Source organism: Aspergillus chevalieri, chromosome 3 (assembly GCF_016861735.1).
Source record: "Aspergillus chevalieri M1 DNA, chromosome 3, nearly complete sequence".
NCBI lineage: Eukaryota > Fungi > Ascomycota > Eurotiomycetes > Eurotiales > Aspergillaceae > Aspergillus > Aspergillus chevalieri.
In genome coordinates, this window is record NC_057364.1 from 3,034,542 (window position 1) to 3,053,844 (window position 19,303).

At 49.3% G+C, this 19,303-nt stretch overlaps 7 protein-coding genes across 7 annotated transcripts; 2 read left to right on the plus strand and 5 right to left on the minus strand.

Moving 5' to 3' along the window:
• Positions 1-121: 121 nt before the first annotated feature.
• On the minus strand, positions 122-976 carry ACHE_31081A (YggS family pyridoxal phosphate enzyme; the record flags this gene model as incomplete). Its single annotated transcript, XM_043277771.1, has 1 exon — positions 122-976. The coding sequence occupies one exon, from the start codon at positions 974-976 to the stop codon at positions 122-124; it is 855 nt and encodes a 284-aa protein (XP_043135616.1).
• A 1,276-nt stretch (positions 977-2,252) lies between these two features.
• On the plus strand, positions 2,253-2,552 carry ACHE_31082S (uncharacterized protein; the record flags this gene model as incomplete). The annotated part of the gene is made up of 1 exon (XM_043277772.1): positions 2,253-2,552. The coding sequence occupies one exon, from the start codon at positions 2,253-2,255 to the stop codon at positions 2,550-2,552; it is 300 nt and encodes a 99-aa protein (XP_043135617.1).
• Positions 2,553-3,224: 672 nt separating this feature from the next.
• ACHE_31083S (histone deacetylase hosB) lies at positions 3,225-6,605 on the plus strand (the record flags this gene model as incomplete). The annotated part of the gene is made up of 1 exon (XM_043277773.1): positions 3,225-6,605. The coding sequence occupies one exon, from the start codon at positions 3,225-3,227 to the stop codon at positions 6,603-6,605; it is 3,381 nt and encodes a 1,126-aa protein (XP_043135618.1).
• A 2,217-nt stretch (positions 6,606-8,822) lies between these two features.
• Positions 8,823-10,772, minus strand: ACHE_31084A (uncharacterized protein; the record flags this gene model as incomplete). Its single annotated transcript, XM_043277774.1, has 7 exons — positions 8,823-9,362; positions 9,417-9,540; positions 9,598-10,019; positions 10,067-10,166; positions 10,216-10,289; positions 10,338-10,436; positions 10,491-10,772. The coding sequence occupies 7 exons, from the start codon at positions 10,770-10,772 to the stop codon at positions 8,823-8,825; spliced, it is 1,641 nt and encodes a 546-aa protein (XP_043135619.1).
• A 536-nt stretch (positions 10,773-11,308) lies between these two features.
• On the minus strand, positions 11,309-11,948 carry ACHE_31085A (putative di-, tri-valent inorganic cation transporter; the record flags this gene model as incomplete). Its single annotated transcript, XM_043277775.1, has 3 exons — positions 11,309-11,617; positions 11,678-11,757; positions 11,807-11,948. The coding sequence occupies 3 exons, from the start codon at positions 11,946-11,948 to the stop codon at positions 11,309-11,311; spliced, it is 531 nt and encodes a 176-aa protein (XP_043135620.1).
• A 2,129-nt stretch (positions 11,949-14,077) lies between these two features.
• CAT1 (catalase A) lies at positions 14,078-16,349 on the minus strand (the record flags this gene model as incomplete). The annotated part of the gene is made up of 3 exons (XM_043277777.1): positions 14,078-15,634; positions 15,689-16,114; positions 16,170-16,349. 3 exons carry the CDS (start codon positions 16,347-16,349, stop codon positions 14,078-14,080), a joined length of 2,163 nt encoding a protein of 720 aa, XP_043135621.1.
• Positions 16,350-17,114: 765 nt separating this feature from the next.
• ACHE_31087A (AFG1 family ATPase) lies at positions 17,115-18,868 on the minus strand (the record flags this gene model as incomplete). The annotated part of the gene is made up of 3 exons (XM_043277778.1): positions 17,115-17,414; positions 17,467-18,434; positions 18,502-18,868. The coding sequence occupies 3 exons, from the start codon at positions 18,866-18,868 to the stop codon at positions 17,115-17,117; spliced, it is 1,635 nt and encodes a 544-aa protein (XP_043135622.1).
• Between the last annotated feature and the right edge of the window lie 435 nt (positions 18,869-19,303).

Genomic DNA, 19,303 nt, shown 5'->3' on the forward strand with positions numbered 1-19,303 from the left:
AATAGATTTACACACAAGGACAAGGATATAATCAGGACGCTTTCGTATTCCTGTAAGAATAATCGTTGTGTTGTACAGTAAAGATGCAACTTCATGCTTCATAATCCATAACCCAATCACCTCAAACAATCCTAGCCTCAGACTTGGGTGGCCTATCCCCAAAGATAGTCGTACCAACGCGAACCTCATCACTGCCCAGCGCAATAGCCCCCTCAAAATCCTCACTCATACCCATACTCAACTCCAGCTCCTTCAATCCCAACTCCTTAACAATCCGATCCCTCGTCTCGCGCAAGCAGATAAAATCTTCATTCTCATTCTCCGGCGTCGTAGCCTTCGACCGCGCAATTGCCCCAATAGTCATAACACCCTGCAACTGCAACCGCGAACACTTATCCTTAATGAACCGACACAAACCCGGCGCAGCATCCGGCTCAATACCCGCCTTGTTCTCCTCCCCGGACGTATTCACCTGCACAAACACCCTCAACTTCCTCTCCTTCTCCTCGACATCATTAGAATCGAGGTACTTCCGCTCTCCCCAGCCCTTATCCAGCAAAGAAGCCTTCTTCTCCGAATCCACACTCTCAACCGCCCACAGCCCGCGCACCTCCCTCGCCAGCAAAACGCATTTATTCGACTGCAATCCGCCGATAAAGTGCCATCGAATTGTCGGTGGGAGAAGACGGGACTTCTCGAGGAGTTCTTGGAGGTAGTTTTCACCGAAGTGGAGGTGGGAGGTTGGGGGGGAGTGGAGGGCTAAGATGTCGGAGGCCGGTTTGAGTTTGGAGACGGCGATGAGGCGGGGTTGGGGTTGTTGAGCTGTCTTTATGGTGGATGCGGATGATGTGGATGTTGACGCGGCTGATGCTGCAGCGGCAGAGATGCGGGAAGTGACGGCGGAGAGGTTGGTGAGGAGGGTTGTTGTGCGGGTGGAGGAGGCAGGGGTTATCATTGTGGGTGACGGTTCTGTCATTGCTCTTGTTTTCTGCGTGCTTGTCCTGTTTTGTTCTTGAATAGAGATATTGAAGAATGCTGGGTGTAAAAGTAAACCGATGACACCTGAGGCGACTAGCCAGACCGGGTTAGACGATCTGGCTCGTAGAATTCACGTGACCCCGGGAGATCGGCGGTATGAATATCCGGTTCTGGCAGGGAGCGTCCCCGCTATCCCAATGGGGTTAGGGCGTATCTGGGGAACAGGAGGGAGTGCACTGGGCATAAAAAGAAAAGAAATGAAAGATATGCCATCCACAACTACTAGTTGTATACAGGAGCTTGTGCAAATTATTCGTATATTTATCGTGATACCCTGCTACATATCATAGTACAAAGACCGGGCGACTAGTACAATAGTTTGCCGATGACGCGGGAAAGCGTCCACCGGGAGCTCCGGATGCCCATGCTCATTTGTAATAGGAGAGGGGGGATGCCTGTACTATGTACCCTGTATATCATTCTCCGAGCTTCATGAGAATCATATGTATCCTGTAACCTTGGCGGTTTGTAGAAGGATCATATGGATCATATTTATAAAGTTTCAATTGGTGATTTCTTTGTATAGAATGAATTGCGTAGAGACGGGAAGCGATACGCCGAAGGATTCACTGATGTCATAGCGCCCCATCCGAACCAGTCGTCTTGGTTGTCGCTACCGAAAAGGCGTTTAGAGAGAGAAAAAGAGAGAAAGAGAGCGTCATCCATTCATGATTCACTACTTATACTACAGTGGACTATGTAAAAAAGTGTAGTTGGTAGTGGATAGTTGACGTCAACTGATCAACTCCTGACTATTTGTATAATTCTCACACTTATTCTTAGTTCCCCTCCATCTCCCTTTTCCTGTTTTGTTGCTTTCAACTTTTTTTTTTACCCTCTCTGCCTCCTTATTCCTCTGTGCCTTGACAGGTTGTCTTTTTCCTTCCTGTCTATCTATTCTGTATTCTTTGTGCTCTGTGTGCTTTATACAGAGCATTTACTACTTGCTCATCTGCGCTGCTGTCAGGGCTACTGGCCATGAGGTAAATCCCTCTAGAGCATGGCCCAGATCCCAGTTGGACCTTCCCCAAATTCAATGGATACACATCATTGAATTACTCCGACGGCATCGAAATACCCTGCTCAACATCTGCCATTGTCAATCTTACGATTCCTACTGTTAAACAAGCCGAACAAAATCCTGCCGGAACCTCGCGGATCCTCCAGACCTATCCAATCCTCTCATATCCTCACGTACAAACTCAACCGCCAACATGTGCCAACAATACCTCACCGTATACGAATGGTGCCGGTGTGAAGAAAATTCCGGCAACCTCATCTGCGCTCCCCACAAAGAACACGAATGCCCTGGTGTCGCCATCGAAGCCGTTCGCATGCACTGCTTCTGCCATTGGCATGCCTCGAAGGGCTGGAAGACGGAGCATAAGCTGTTGAAAAAGCACAACAAGAAATTGAAGAAGACTCAGAAGCGGCATTCGACTCTGAGTGAAAAGTCTCTTGCTCCGAAGAGGTGGTTTTCATGGAGCAGCTTGCGATCGCGAAATTCGATCTAGTCTCTCATTCTGAACTTTCTTCCCGTTTTTCCTTTTCGTGATTACTTGACATTCGTTCGTCGACTTTCGTTTCATTTCGTTTCTCGTCTCTTCGTTTCTTTAGCATTGACCGTTTTTCTCTCCTTTGAATCCGGCACTGGCGTTGGTGGACTGATTGGATCTTTTTCTGGGATAACCGGCGTTATCTAGATAGATTGGAGGCAGGTCATATTTCTTTATCTTCATCTCATCTGGAGGAGTTGGTTTCTTTCTCAGGCTGAAAAGTCTTTATTTCTTCACTATTGGGGGTTTTCTTTTAAAGTAAAGGGATTAATTGCCCGATATCACTCATTCTGGTTCATTTGTATATAGCACCTGTATATGGCAGGCAAAAAATTCAATTAAAAATCATATATTCGAGGCATCACATGTGCATGATGTTCTAGATGTAGCACTAAGCAGTGGTGGTTCTTCATGCGGGCGTGGAATGGAAGATCGACCCCCCTTGCCCCGTATTGGAGATCCTGAACTTGAGCCTCTACAACTCCCTCCATTCTTCCATCTCTCCAGCCTCACCCCTCAAGAACGTTCTACATTGTACTTGTATTCATTCACCTTGCTTCTCTTTGTCCGTCTCATTGTCTAACCAGTTCCATCCTCTTTCACTCTGACTTTGATCCCCATGTTCTCACCATGGACCCCTCCAACCGTGATGATCTCCCCCCAGTCCCATTCGCCTCCTCCAAGGCTGCTTCGTCGCATCATTTGAATTTAAATCCTCAGTCACTAGCTTCTGCTTCTGTGGCTCCTGCGCCCGTTTCGCCCGCCCTATCATCGCCATCCTTGCTCTCTCCCTCCGATGCCACCCCGCGTTCAGCCTCGAGAGATAATCACCACAACCAGACGGCCCCTAGACGTATCCCTAGCTCTGGATCGCTGAGGGACGAGAGTCGCAAGTCAACACCTAGCTTGCAGAAACGCTCTTCAACCGCATCGTTGCGATCTGTTCGCAACAGCGCTAGCTCGTCCACCGGTACTCTGTCGCGGCGCTCCTCCTCCAACTTCGCGACCTCCCCCACCACAACAAACAACATGATGTCAAAGAAGGCTCCCGTGCAGGAAATAATCCCAACTGCTGCGACGATCGCTGCAGAGCATTTCCAAAAAGACATCGACTGGCATCACTCTGCCGATCTACAATCCAGAACCCTTGTCGTGGTCCACGATGCCTGCTACGGCCATCGTTTCGCGCGACCCAGGAGTTCTCGCGCTACTCTAGGCTCAATAGTTGAGAGGCCAGAACGTATTCGCGCCGGTGTGCTTGGCGTATCTGCTGCTTACGTCCGTCTGGGGCGCAGACATGCCGGTGAGCGCTACGCGCCGCATCCTAGTCTGGACCCTCGCGCCTTGCCTGCGCCCCCGTTTCAGATCCGTAAGACGGCGCGATCGTTGGCCCTTACTTCCCCCGCGGTCGCGCACGTGCATGGAAACAAATGGATGGATGATCTTCAGACCATGTGCGATGCGGCTGAGTCGCGACTTGCACTGAATGGGAAGGAATTGGTTCGCCCGCGCAGCGCTGGGAAGGATGACCATGCGCCTGAGTTTCATCAGGGGGATCTGTACTTGTGCTCTGAGTCTTTGGATGCTTTTGAGGGTGCCCTAGGTGGTGTATGTGAGGGAGTGGATGCCGTCTTTGGTCCCTCGTCTACGAAGCGGGCGTTTGTCTGCATTCGTCCGCCTGGTCACCATTGTTCGTCCGGCCATCCGTCTGGATTTTGCTGGATTAACAATGTCCACGTCGGTATTTCATATGCTGCCATGACACATGGCCTAACCCATGCTGCTATCCTGGATTTTGATTTGCACCACGGTGATGGTTCGCAGGAAATCACATGGGAACAGAACAGTCGGGCTGCGACTGCGCCCAAGAATGCAGCGCTCTATAAGAAGACGAGAATCGGCTATTTCAGTCTGCACGACATCAACTCCTACCCGTGCGAGATGGGTGATTTTGAGAAAGTGCGCAATGCAAGCGTGTGCATCGACAAGGCGCACAGTCAGTCGATCTGGAATGTCCATCTAGACCCTTGGAAGACTGAATCGGAGTTCTGGGAATTGTATGCTACCAAGTACGCTATTCTACTAGAGAAGGCCCGTGCTTTCCTGCGACTGCACACAGAGCGCCTTGCTAGCACTCCTAACGGACCTAAACCCAAGGCTGCCATTTTCATTTCCGCTGGCTTCGATGCGAGTGAATGGGAGGGTGCTGGTATGCAGCGACATAAGGTGAATGTTCCTACCGAGTTCTACGCCAAATTCACTGCAGATGTCGCGCGCATGGCTGAGGAAGATGGGTTGGGAACTGATGGTCGAGTGATCAGTGTGCTAGAAGGGGGTTACAGCGATCGGGCTTTGACGAGTGGAGTTCTCAGCCACCTTTCAGGATTGAGTGATGCGACGGCTAGCGTGACGGAAGATCAACAGATTGATCATCTCGCATCCGAGATGACCGATCGCCTAGATCTACAAGACGTACCTCAGGAGTTGGGGATCAATGCTCAAAAGATCCAGACAAGTTCTTACGACCCTACCTGGTGGTCATCATCCTTGCTCGAAGAGCTAGAAGCCTGGGTTTACCCTACGCCGGCTGTGAAAAGTAATGGGAAAATCCCGACGTATCTTGCGTCGACGCAATCGTTTACTGCCAAAGTTGTGCCATCAGCCCGAGATCGAATGTCAGTCGGTGGCTATGTCACCTGTGAACCAGAGCTACCCCCACTGCCTGAAGTTGGGTGGGCTACTGCAACGCACGAGCTATCCAAGATCCTGATCCCGAGTGACCGGCAAACGATGAGCTGTCGACCGGAGGACCTTAATGCTGAAGCGTCGCGCATACGCCGGGAACGTCAAGCAGCTGCGGAGGGTATTCCAATAGCTCCAGCTGCTCCGGCTGCTCCGGCTGAGCCAGTCGCGCGTGAAGCCAGTCGGATGCAGCTCCGTGTGCGAAAGCCTAAGCAGTCTCTACCAAGCACACCCAAAACCGAATTCACCCCGAAACGCCAGGCGGTCAAGGGGACTCGACGGACCACCATCGACCCAGCTAGTGATCTGATCCCGTCTCTGGATAACTCGCCAGCTACTCGCATGGATCGCAGGAAGAGTGCTGCCTCCGCTACGGACAAACCTGACGATGGGAGAGCGCCATCGTGTGCGACAACTACTCAATCACGTCCTGGTACTGCGGCAAGCAACCGGTCTACAACTTCCCGGAGGACCAGCACCAGCCGTGGAACTACTCCAAAGTGTTCTACAAGCCCTCCCCAAAACGTTCCCCCAGTGCCTCAGGTTCCATCCGGGTTGCTGCCAACAGCATCAAGCGAAACCCCACTCCCAGCAGGCGCGGAAAACACCCGACCCGACGATATGGACAGTCTCACGGCCGGCGTGCGAAAACTCAATATCAAGCTAAAGGTCCCCTCTCCAGAGGAAAACGCCGCACGAGAAAAGAAAGCAGCAGAGGAACGCAAAAAGGCGGCCAAGGCCTCTCGATCTCAAAAGTCCAGCAGCGCTCTCAAATCATCCACTATCAAGCACCCTGGCTTCTCTGCATCAGCGCCACCGTCTACAGCATCCCCACTCGAAACGAAACAAGAAACCAGAGGTCCCTCGCCCGATATGGCTTCAATTCCCAGCACTGTCACAGTCGGCAGACCAGGTTCGCGAAAGACCTCAGCGCGGTCCTCCTTCGCTGCAACCGCAACCACAACAAGCACTACTCCCCCGCTTACCCCCGCATCTGCATCCACAGCCACAACGCAGGATACCTTCAACCCGCGGCAGCAGTCGCTGGTTTCGCCCACTGCGTCAATTGTGCAATCCAAATACGGACTTCCTACATTCACGTCCAATGATGCGATTCCATTTGCTTCTGCATCTGGAAATCCGACCCCGTTTGGGAGTCGTCCGTCTACTGGATTTAGCCATGCGGTTCCGGACGAGTCGACTGGGGATGGGTCTTATGTTAATGTCGGTTATGATGGACAGGTTGATGTATATGCCCGTCGGGAGTAGATTCCCTCTTCTCTCTCATTCTCTTTGCGTTGCCTTTCCGTCATCGCCTAATGAATTGGTGTTGCGTTTAATTAATGCCCCGCGTCATTTTATCTTTATTTCTTGATATCCCATATTTGTTCGAGTTCGTGCTGGTTGGTTTTCATGTCTTTTCGATCCATTTCATTCGCTCTTTCTGGTTTGTTGGAATATACCCCTAGGCGTGTTTGTATGGGTTTTTCTTTTACCCTATTTTTGTCTATTCTGCAATCATACCTAATACATACTCGGAATAACCAAAATGCAATGATCAGATGTATCTAATACCAGGCTTTTTGAATTCAGTCGTACAACATGCTAAGTACATCTTCTCTTCAGTTCTATCCTGGTCCATTTTGAATGCATACAGCTCTTCTCACGATCTAAATGAACGCTGTAGTAATCAGATGCGTATTAGGGCAATAAACCGACTTCAACTTTACAACACTAGAGAAACATGATGTTAGAGGAAGTTTACCAACGGCCGGATTCTCCTGGGTGGTTGACGGCTTAGTGCTATGTCCCATCATGGCTTGTCGATCACCCTATGTTGAATGTTTCTTCAACATCCTTCAAGCTCGTTTCGACCTTTCGTTGCTTAGAATGTCGTACCGGACTTTAGATTTTCTTCGATTCTCGTTTGAGCAAGCCGTGAAAACTCGAGAGGCCGCGTAAGCCCAACGACTCGCACACAAATAGTGAAGCGGAATTGGACGAAATCTCATAGTTGGCTGCTCCCCGGATGTAGCTTGGCTTGAAGCTTTCCAAGAAGTATAGGAGTCTGTCTTCTGTGAGGACACAATGAAATAATGATGAAGAAACTGAGGCATAAAGTGATTCAAGTGATGCTTGCATTCGGTATATCACGGGCTGGATGAGACGAATGCTGTTAATATGGCACAGACCAGCAAGTCAACATGGCCAGCACCTGGTACCTAGATCCTTTCGAGCTTCTTGAACGAGTCAATAAAATTGGATTTGGGATCGATATTCGGCGTCAATCCTGACTTCCAACTGAGGAACAGATGGCTTTGTCGTTGGGATGCAAGGCCAAATGCAAGATTTTATAAGACTTAGCATCACCGCTTGTCAAACATTTTTTTTTGGTCGGATTGTCGTTTTTGCTGTTGCAGGGAATCTTCACCGATAAGGACAGGTTTTGCTGTCACGGAACAGGAACACTCGCTAGCTGTAGCATGCTTGATTACTTTGGCCTGTTTGGCGTAGGACATCCACTGAGCATCGCTTAACCGCTCGCACACACTAGATAGCTCGTCGCCGGCAGGCCTGCCTCTTTCCTTCCTCTCCTCATGTTAGAATTTCGTCAGATAGTCTACCACTAGATTCCTATTGCTCGAGACCGTCACGCTTGCAAGAAGGTCGATTTTACTAGGCCCGGGAGCTGGAGGGCTGAGACCCCCGTAACATCTGCTTCGATGATCAACAGATGTGTATCTTTCAACTCAAGAAGATTTGGCATCCAGAATATCCCATCCTTTCGTGAGCTTATCATCAACGCGTTGGAAGGCAACTGTTTTAGACCGGTTCCAAGTTACAAAAACCGGTAAAGTAAGCAACAAAACAGACATAACGTCGGTCATTTCTGTTTTAAAAGCCGGAAGCACTCTCGCAAGTTGTGTAAGGTGATTCAATGATGGTTGCCAATTGAAACACTGAATGAAACTGTCAACATCCTAAGCCCTATACAGATTCCATTTCTGTCACTGCACCTAGTGTTTCAAAATGCAACCAGCCATATCACAGTGTCTTGCTGGACAGCCATTTGCCAATGACAGCACAGTAAGGAAAGTATCGTGTTTTACACACGCTTGTTACACTTTTCGGATTTTCGGCGGTTCTTAAGACAAGCAGATTGGGCTTTTCCTGATTTGACTGGGGAAATATCGTGATAGATCTCGTGTCTGTCTATTAGGGAGCTAAAAATCCCAGCCGTAGAACTTCCATATGAAATCTGGTGTTCTTCCTTTGATAGCGGTTATCACAGCAAAATCCGCTGGTCTCTGATAGCCATCAAGTAATGGATATAGATGCCAATCAGCGGAAATTGACACTGCCTTGATAGCCTGTACGTCTGGAAGAATTGAGGAGAATTTAAGACAATGTCACGATTATAGGTAGGCTTAAAGTGAATGATACTAGTACTTCTCAAAGCTTGATTACCAGTGAATACTAAAAATTCTAATTCATCTCCCTACTAGCCTCAGCCCCCAAAACCCCCTCAACCACCTTAGCAGCCGCCAAAACCTCCTCGTCCTTAAACCTCTTCCCAACCAGCTGCAACCCAATCGGTGCCCCGACATACCTTTCAGGTCTATACTTCTTCCACTCTCTCTCATCAGCCGCATTTCTGGGCTGATACCCCTCCTCTGCTTTATCCAGCTCTTCGTCAACCACAAGTCCACTTGGAAATACAACAGCCGGCTGGTCGAGTATATTCCAGATAGCCGTGTAATTCCAGTACTGCGGTTCGCCAAGCACAGCCGCGACGCCCAAATAGGTCGGGGCGAGGATGAAGTCCACACCGCGGGATTTCATGAGCGCGTGGTATTCGTCGCGGTAGTGATCCCGGGCGTAATTCAGGGCCCAATTCTCTGAGACGGTGAGGGGTGTTCCGGTGGAGTATTCGAAGGCCCACTTGGTTAGGGGGAGGTAGGGTTCGCCGGATTGCTTGAGGACGGTTTGTTGGGCTTCTGTGCCGTCCGCGAAGTACATGGCGGACTATTCATTTATTAGCTTGGTACTGGTGTATCGGAATTTTGGCGTAATACGCACCACTATCTCCCAGCCATGATCGTGCTTGTAGGGTTCCCAGTCGACGATCTTGACACCGGCTGCCATGAGCTTTTCTTTTGCGTATTTGAGTGCTCTGATAATTGGTGGATGAGGGCGGACAGTTCTAATCGAATGGTCAGCGATATACTTCATTAACGGCTCATACAGAGAGCAAAAATACCCGTCATCCCACATAATCCCAACAGTTATATCCCTCGTCGGCATAGCCCTCTTCCAAGGCACTGGAGCCAAGCTCGTCTCAACGTCCCACGGCTCCTGATCAATGATAACTTGTTGAAACAGCTCCAAATCCTCAATACTCTGGCTTGCCAAAGGCCCAATTACACCCCTGATTGACTCTTGTCCGGGCCCAGCAGCCTTGATTCCGGTCGTAGGGTTTCTCGACGCCGTCGTTTTCAATCCGTACGAGCCAGAAAATGCAGCAGGGACTCGAATGGAACCTCCTATATCTGATCCAACGCCTAGAGGAGCGCATTTAAAACCTGTGGAGGCGCCTTCGCCGCCTGATGACCCCCCGGGGCTGAGTGTCCGGTTGTGAGGGTTTAGGGTAGTGCCGGTGAGGTTGTTACTACAGTCGAGGTGCTTTTCTTGTCAGCTATAACCGTGATTGATGGGGTTGGCTGGAGTACCATAAGAGATTGGGGTTGGTTTGTGCGGACGTGGAAGACGGCGCCTGCTTTCTCTAGGCATTGGAGGAGCAAGGCGTCTTCGGTGGCTACTTGGTCGGCCCTGGATTTTGTTAGCTGAAGAAACTCGTGTCGCGGTAGGAAAACCATACCATGCCACAAAGCCTGCATTGCAGGTCAGACCTTTAATGCCGACATGCTCCTTTACGCTGATTGGGACGCCGTGCTATATCATTAGTCCTATCAATCAGTGTAGATCTGCGTATCTACTCACCAAGGCCCCAACCAACTTCCCAGTCCGCTGATAATACTCATCTAGCTCTTTAGCTCGCGCGATAGCCTTATCCGCCATAAACTCTGTCGCAAAGTTGAACTACACAACGTTAGCAGCCCTCTCCAAACTCGAATTTTAAACTATAATACTCACCAACTGATGTCCCAGGACAGACCTCTTCAAAAATGCAACCACGACCTCTTCAGCACTTAACTCGCCCGCTCCCATTTCCGCCACGAGCGCCGTAGCAGACAGTTCGGTGATGCCGAGCTCTCGTTCAGTAAGCAACCCGCTTTTGCGCGGGAAGTCTATCACGCTTTTCTCATCCGCAGGCGGAAATTTGTCTTCTGGGAGGAGCCATTGCTTGGGGATGGAATTTTCGAGAATGTCTTTTGCTTTGCGGGCTTGGAGCTCCCAGGGCTGAGGTTGAGACATGATTATAGTATGGTTGGTTGATTACAAGTGTTCTGATTTGAGATAAAGTGTACAAAAAGGTACAAAAAGAAAGAAGAAACTGAAAAAGAGCCGTAAGCAACGTTATATATGGCAAGCTATGTACCTACCGCCCGTTAATCCGATATACATGCATACGGGATTTCCCCTCATCCTCCAGGCCCCGCGCATTTCGGAGGTCCAGCATCAATGAATAAAGCAGCTGAGTGGATATCGGCGCCATTCCTTATCTCAAAAGTTGTATGCTATTCAGCGTTTTTGCTTCATGAATGTGTGTATAAAGTGTTATGTCAATGTTAGGCATTTGGGAGAAGTGATCCTGCTCTGCTATCGGAATCGATTCCGTATCTCGGATTGTCGGAAAGATAAAAATGGGAGATCTCATTGGAAGTATAGAATATAAATAAAACGGAACGGAATAAAATTGAAATGAAGGCGTTTCTTCTGGGTATTTATATGCAAATTCATTTACTAACATTCTATCCATTGCAATTTGCATCCAACATCACGAACATCCTCTATCCACAACATGTCAAATCCTCACAGACCCGACTACACACAACCTGACATTTCTCCAACGATTTCCTCCGCAAATACTGCATCTCCTCAGACTCCTGGTCTTCCTTCACAGGGATATGCGACGTAATCTCGGGCTGCAGTGTCACCGAATGGACCCCGTATTCGTGGAAACATTCGTTCATGGTTTTGGCTATTTTCAGGAATTCGGGAATTGTGCGCTCTGAGACGACGACGTGAACGGAAGCTAAAACTTTCTGTTGGTTAAGGCGCCAGATGTGTAGTTCGTGGATGGCTAGGACGCCGGGGATCTGTGGTGGTTGTTAGTTTGTGTTTGGAAAGGGACCTGATAGGGGGGATGTCCTGGTTACCAATTCTAAATCGTGCCGCACATCGTCCACGCTGACTCCATTGGGGAGGCTCTCCAGTAAAATGTGACCGGAGTGGCGCACTGTTCATGGTAAGCAACCGCCCACCAGACACATCAAAGAGGTACATACTCAAAGGAAGCGATGTCAAGATAATCATAATCCCTATTCCCATACTCGTCCCCGGATCCGCATAATATCTACCCTCATAATGCGTGAGCCAGATAACCAAGGCCGCTGCCATAACTCCCAAGTTATTCGCTGCGTCGCCCATGACATGTAGCAACACTCCCATCATTCCCAAATCGCGGCTGCTGGAAGCTGTCTTGGGTTGATATTGATGTTTGTGGCCATGATGCTGTTCCAGTTAGCATTGAGACAGAGGATTGGGGCAATGGGACGTGCCTTGCAAGCAGCATCGCGGAATTCAGATTCTGCGATACTAATGCTATCCTCGAGCATTTGGGGATTACGGGCATGGCCATGCTCATGATCATGGCTGTGACTGTGACCATGACTGTGGCCGTGTTGATGATGGTCATGATGTTCTGCACACCGAATCAGTCCCTGGCCCACACCAGCAGAACCATTATCACATACCATGCAGGAACAAAGCACTGAGTATATTCAATCCAAACCCAACACAGCCCATAATGAATATCAACTTCGGATTCTCCACGTCTATCGCGACGTCAGCACATCTAAACCACCCCGCATCCATGTATCTCGAAACGAACGTTGAAGTGACACAAATCGCTCAATCGACTGCAGGAAGATGCTAATCCCTAATGCAAAGAGAAGGGCGCCGTTGAAAAATGCACCCAGTAACTGGGACCGTTGCCATCCGAAGGTGAGGGATTTGGGCGGGTCATCTCGTTCGGAGACCTGATATCGAGCTCAAATTAGTCTTCCTATATTCTCAAACTCAACTTTCGGATATTAGATAGTGGATGTTTACCTTGACAGCAACCAATGCAACAATAAATCCCACAAGATCATTCAACTAACATCGAAGTCAGCCATCAACCATACATCACAAAATATCCGATGCGTCGAGCTGAAACATACATAATGAAACGCATCTGCCACGAGAGCGAGAGAACGCGTATAGAAACCGACTGGAATAAGCAAGTCAGTAAATCAACCAAGTAACATGTCCATTCGTTCAATGTCTCGGAAATCGAGGGAAACGTTCTCTAATTCCCCAAAACCAGCTCATTCCCAAGAGAAATTAACAAATCAAAGTAAAAAAAAAAAAAAAGGGCAAGACAAATGCATACCGGAAATCTCAGCAAGAAAGAAAATACACGCGATCCCAATAACAGCCGTTAAGCGCTGGGAACGCGATATCAGTATTGCCATATCCGATTGATTCCAAATCGGAACAAAGTCGCGCGCACGAGAAAAGACAGATGCGAATTTAGACGCAGTCCTCCTATGTCATATGTACTCGTTTTTCCAAGGGAGAAGAAGAGGGGAAGTAGAAAGAGAGGCTCTTACAGTGACGAAAGAAATTACTTGCCAGACACTTAGCTTAGCTCCTTTCCAGGCAAGATATCTGTAGTCATTTCTCATTTCTCCTTTTTCAGCTTGCTTTTCTTTTTGGCTGTCATTGTCAATGCGCAAATGCGCATCTCCGGCTATTTTCTTGCGCCTGCCGTGTAACGCTTTGCACTGTGGTATGCGGCTTGCATTACTGGCGATGCAATGCTGCTGCTCGAGAATGTAGGTGATGTGACCCCCCACGGCAACGCTTCTGTTGACCTAGATAATCTGCTTGATGAACGGACGAGTTAGTTACTATGTACCGCAGCATGCCTGGGATTCCTGTTCTGCACGGTCTGTCAGGTATGGGCCGACATCATGAGTCTAAAATGCTGCCTGCCTGCGTATCGGTCTTTTCTTTCTCTGATCATGGTTGTGCAATGAGCCCCCTGTATACCGTTCGTTCTGGGAGGACGCTTGCATTAGGATCATGCGCCGTTTCGAAAGCTATTGCTGCTGGGAATAACTTGGTGGTTATTCGGCCGGTGGCAGTATATATGTAGTACACCGGTAGCACGTTTGCGGGATTCCAAAACCTTTGGCGACGGACAACAGCATTGAACTGAGTTTCAATGTATATTTTGCTTAAATTCCAACTGGAATTTGAGTTCCTGTGAAAGATACTAAAAATTACAAGATGGCCTCTTCTACAGCTAGATATGGCGTCTTTTTAATGTTAACTAGCCTGGTTAGACAGTATATAAGACGTCACTTGCCCTCACTCTACTATCAAAAATCTATAGATAATGCCAAAGATAACTTTTTAAATGCTGCAAGAAAGCCGGTATAAGGTAGGTTCTTTCACAGGTAATCATATTACAGATTAAAAGTACATATACTAGATATCTCTTAACTAAATCAAGCAGCAATCTCATCACTCAACCCATCCAACTCTCTCTGCCAATTCCTGTGTCTCGAAACATGCCAGATAAACTGCTCTGCGAGGCCCTTCGAGTCCTTGGACACATCCGACACCTTGAGCAAGTCGCCGGGGCTTCCGTGGCCAGTAACCACACCATAACTTTCTGTCACGTTACCCTTTGATGCAGCAGCGAACTTGACAGCATCCAAGTCAATCTGCTTCGCAATGAAATCGACAGCCTCGTTCAATCCAGCAATCGCCTTGAGATGCGCAAACGATTCTGTAATCCAGTACTTGGCGACTCCGTTCTTGCGAAGTACTTCGATATGCTTCCCGCCAGGGACAAAGACCGCGTCGAAGAGGGTCGACCGCATGCCTGAGAAGTGGTGGTCGGGGGTCACAGTCTCGCCGGACACAGCCTGTACACCCTGGCGCTGTGCACCAATGGTGAAGACGAAAGCGTTTTGCTTCTGAAGGACTTCTTTGATGGTCGTGTATGTGGCGTAGTCAAAGCCGTCAGCTAACAGAACAGCAATGCGACGGGTTGCGATGGTAGGGGTCTCCGGGAAATATTCCAGCTGGCTCAGACCCTTTGCCTTTTGACCCTTGTTTTCTTTGGGCGCCTTGGTGGGCTTATCACCGCCTACATTCATCGCAACGGTCTGAGCTAAGCCGAGGTCGATGTAAGTCAGACGCTCCGACATGCGCTTGTAGACGGTAGGGTCATCGCAGTGATCCAACTCGAACGAGAATGCCTTGGCCGAGTGAATCTTCTCGATATCGGAAAGGGAGTTGTAGTACAATTGGGCTTGGTTGTAGTGTTCCTTGAATTTGTGAGAAAGCATGCGAGCTTTCTTGCCCTGAATCTTCTCAGGATACGAGGTAAATCCGCCCTGGGATTCCGGCGCAGGAGGATTGGCTTCGAAGCGGTTGGGCCAGTAGTTGACCGTGCCCTTGGTGATACGGTGTTTCATGGCCCCATCGCGGTTAACAAGGCTCAGATACGGACATACCGGTCGGTTAATCGGCAGCTCTTGCCAGTTAGGGCCTAAGCGGGAGATCTGCGTGTCAAAGTAGGAGAAATTCCGGCCCTGAAGCAATGGATCGTCGGAGAAATCAATGCCAGGCACGACGTGGCTGGTGCAGAACGCAACCTGCTCAGTCTGGGGGAAGAATTCATCAACATTTCGGTTAAGTTCAAGTTCACCAAAGTATTCAATGGGCACTAGGTCCTCAGGCCAGATCTTGGTCGCGTCCAGGATGTCGAATTCGAAGTTGTCTTGCTTTTCCTCGGGGATAATCTGCATGCCAAACTTCCACTTGGGGAACTGGCCGGCATTAATGGCATCCATAAGGTCCTTGCGGTGGAAATCTGGGTCTTGACCGCCGATCTTCAAGGCTTCATCCCATACCAAGGAGTGAACTCCAAGCTCGGGCGTGAAAATAAACTTCACAAAATGACGCTTGCCCTCGGAGTTAACCAAGGAAAAGGTATTGACACCGAACCCTTGCATCATCCGGTACGAGCGAGGAATTGCTCTGTCAGACATGATCTGGTATCGTTTCGTTAGCACTTGCACCTTAGCTCCTAGAGTGATATCACATACCCATTGCTGCATGTGTGAGGTTTCCGTGTGCATATAGGCAAAATCCCAGAAATTGTTATGCGCACTCTGTCCCTGAGGCACTTCATTATGCGGTTCTGGCTTCACGGAATGGACGACGTCCGGGAACTTCATAGCATCTTGGATGAAGAAAACCGGAATGTTGTTTCCAACGATATCCCAGTTACCCTCAGGTGTATACATCTTCAATGCAAACCCCCGGACATCCCGAACGGTGTCTGCACCTCCCTTGCTTCCCTGGACTGTCGAGAAGCGCAGGAACAATGGAGTCTCGCGAGAGGTGTCAGTCAAGACACCAGCTGTGGTGTAGTCTTTTGCGCTCTTGTGGAGTCTAAATGTACCAAATGCTCCGGTGCCACGGGCATGGACAACACGCTCTGGGATACGCTCATGGTCGAAGCGCATAATCTATTATCAGTCAGTAGCTATTCTCACCAATTCAGCAGGTATCTCGGGATCCAACCTTCTCCCGAGCAATCTGGTCTTCTAGTAACGAGGGGCCACTGTGGTTCTCATGGGCCACCCGCAGCCAATTATCTGCGTTCGAGATCTTAATCCCATAGTCGGTTGTCATATGCTTTTTGTTATCGATCTCGACAGTATCCTTCTGGAGGTCGACGACCTTGGCATCTGACGTTGTCATGGTGGAATGCAGTAACAAGTCTAGCGGGAGTATAGAAAAAGATGTAGTCAGATCGTCAAAAAGCTAGTAGCGAAAGTCGCCAACAGACAAGACGCACCCAGCGGACATCAGCCCATATAAGTACACTCTCAGCTGGTACATTTCTAATTCTCGCAGGCTGGAGACCTTCTTTACGTCAACTTGTCCAATGATGTAACGTTTTCGGTCCACCGTTCGATCTTGATAATCTGGGGTTACTCGACAGACGCACTTGGACGCATTCGTTTATCAGCATCGCAGCTCTCGACCAGTAATCGCCTCAGGGGTATGGCCCATTGGCGCAGAGTCGATATGTAATCAGCGTTCCTTTCGACCAGCTGAAGTGTCCACAGGTATGTGGAGAGCGAGGGAGAGAAGAAAACAAGGAACAGGAATGGTTCGCATTGCAGACAGGGACGAAGTGACGTTGTCGGTCAAGAGTCTCGACAGTTGGGGTTAGTAATGTGACGCCGTAGGTCAAGCTGTGTCTTGATTTGGATGGATGACGTCATTGACCTCCCTTCCCCATTTGGAACGCAGCCAGAGCAAATCATGAGAGGCCGATTGATCAGCAGCAGTATGTAGAGTAGTACTGTGTAGTATCGCAGAGTATCACTGCATTATACATTGCAATATGTATACAGTGTCGTGTTCTAGTTATGTCTATGGCCCCGTCTAGCTTGTCTACATAGTATATACACAGGGACCTTATGTACAACAGAAAAAGAATAGAAAAAGAGAAGGAGTCTACATCTTGTGCTCGCTTTGCTTGTCATCCACGAACATCCCAACACCCAGACCCCTCTCTACCCACTCCTTGCTGCCCATCTCTGCCAGTCTGGAGAGCGCACGAGCAAAAGCAAACCGCTCCTCATCACCGCTGAAAATGGATGTGGATTTGAGAGCCTGTACGGAGAGACCCAAATCATCCATCATCATACGCATGGCATCTGAGAGGTCTTCGCCGTCACTAGTGGAACTCTTGGCTTCAGATTCGGAGATAAAGAGGTGAGTAAGGGGGACCTCGGTCGTGAGGACTAATTTGGCCTATCGCGAGTTAGCATGTAACGTTTCGCATGATTCATAAGCGATGACTTACCCTGCCCTCATAGACTGCATCAATGAACGTGATGAATCTCCGTGCCAGATCCCGTTCATTGATGGTCATCCCAGGCACATCAGTCACGATAAAGGCATCGTAGTTCCGAACCAACTCGATATAGTCTGCCGCACCGGTGGCACTTCCGAGCAACTGCTGAAACTTGAACTGTGCAGCGCGGCCACTGGCCAGGGGAACTTCAATCTTGCGTCCCCAGACCTCCTGCGTGGCAGGGTGCGGAGGGTCATTAACCGGGTCACCCAGAAAGTCGAGCCATTTCTGGACATGTTGGTCTGCCTCAGGTCCAAGCGGATGGTGGTACACACCGGATGGCGGACGGGGGATTTTACGGTAGTCCGTGGGTGAGTTAAGGTTGATCACGCTCAGCGCTGTCTTCAAGAGGTTAATGCAGGGGATGAATGACTCGCGTTGGATACCGTTCTTGTACAATTCATCCGGATGTCTGTTGGACGTCGTCACAAGAACAACACCGTGAGACATGAGAAAATCGAGAAGCCTCCTCAAAATCATGGCATCCGCAACGTCTGTACACTGAAACTCATCGAAGCACAACACACTGGATGCCTCAGCAATATCCGCAGCCACCAAAGGCAGTGCATCGATATCATTGCCGTGCTTCATCTTTGCTTGATGCATGCGCCTGTGTACATCCTGCATAAAGTTGTGGAAGTGAATCCGTGTCTTGGCTCTGATGTTCGGCGGCAGCGTTTCGAAGAACAGATCCATAAGCATGGTCTTCCCACATCCAACATCACCGAACATATATAAGCCCTTGGGGAGATCTTTGGGGATGGTTGGTTCGTCGGGATTTCTACCACCGCCAAACAGAGAGCCAAAGAACGACTTCTTGGGCTGGAGGTCGAGCGACTCAACGCTGGGGTGGTTGACTTTAGGTGGGTTATACGACTTGAGATTCTCGAAAAGAGCCTGGAGGCTTTCGATGATATCTAAAGTACGGATTTAAGGGTCAGCTATCGTCCACATTCATCACCAAAATGATTTCATTGCACCTACGTCTCTGATACGGGTCGCTCCTCAGTCTGCCCTGCGCAATGCGATCCTCATATTCCTTCAAAGGGCCATCCTCCGGTACATTCTTCGACTCCCCTTTGGCTTCTCCCTTATTCTCGCTCGCGGTCGCAAACTGTCGCACATTCTCGCAAGGACGCGGCAGACCCTTCATGTTACCACACTGATGCACATCATGACTCGCTATGTAGGGCCCCTGTCGACGCCCTTGCACACCATGTAGACTTCTCCTAGACTCCGCAATACGCACTCGTCTCGGTGTACCCCGCCGCGGAGCAGGTGCGGGAAGCGCTATGGGCCTGAGTGCACCAGGCAGGCAATCCGCGCAAAGCCTTGCAGTTGGCCGGCTCATTGGAAATATCCGTAAATCGCTTATGTGCAGGTAGCCGCTTTATCGTACAATCTTCCCAACCCAGCCTCTGGAGAATTGCGGTAACCGAGGTTCCTCGTCGGAGATCGGGAGCAACGAAGGATGGTAGAAGAATCTAGTCAAAAAAAAAAAAAAAAAAAAGAGAGAGAGAGAGAGAGAGAGAGAGAGCTATTTCCTTTAATAAGAAGAAATTGTTCAAGCATTAAGGACGGAATATTGAGTACGAATCGAGGATTTCCAGAACATCCCACGAGCGATTGTTTGGAGTAATTGCGGCGAAAAAGAACCGCGGAGAAAGTCATGTGACTGACTGTGGGTCGGCAATTGCAGTGAAGCTTATTGTGGGGCATATACTATGCATACTTCAGATACAACTTCTCTGTCTCTGTCGTATCTTTTCCTTTCTATCTTCCGCTT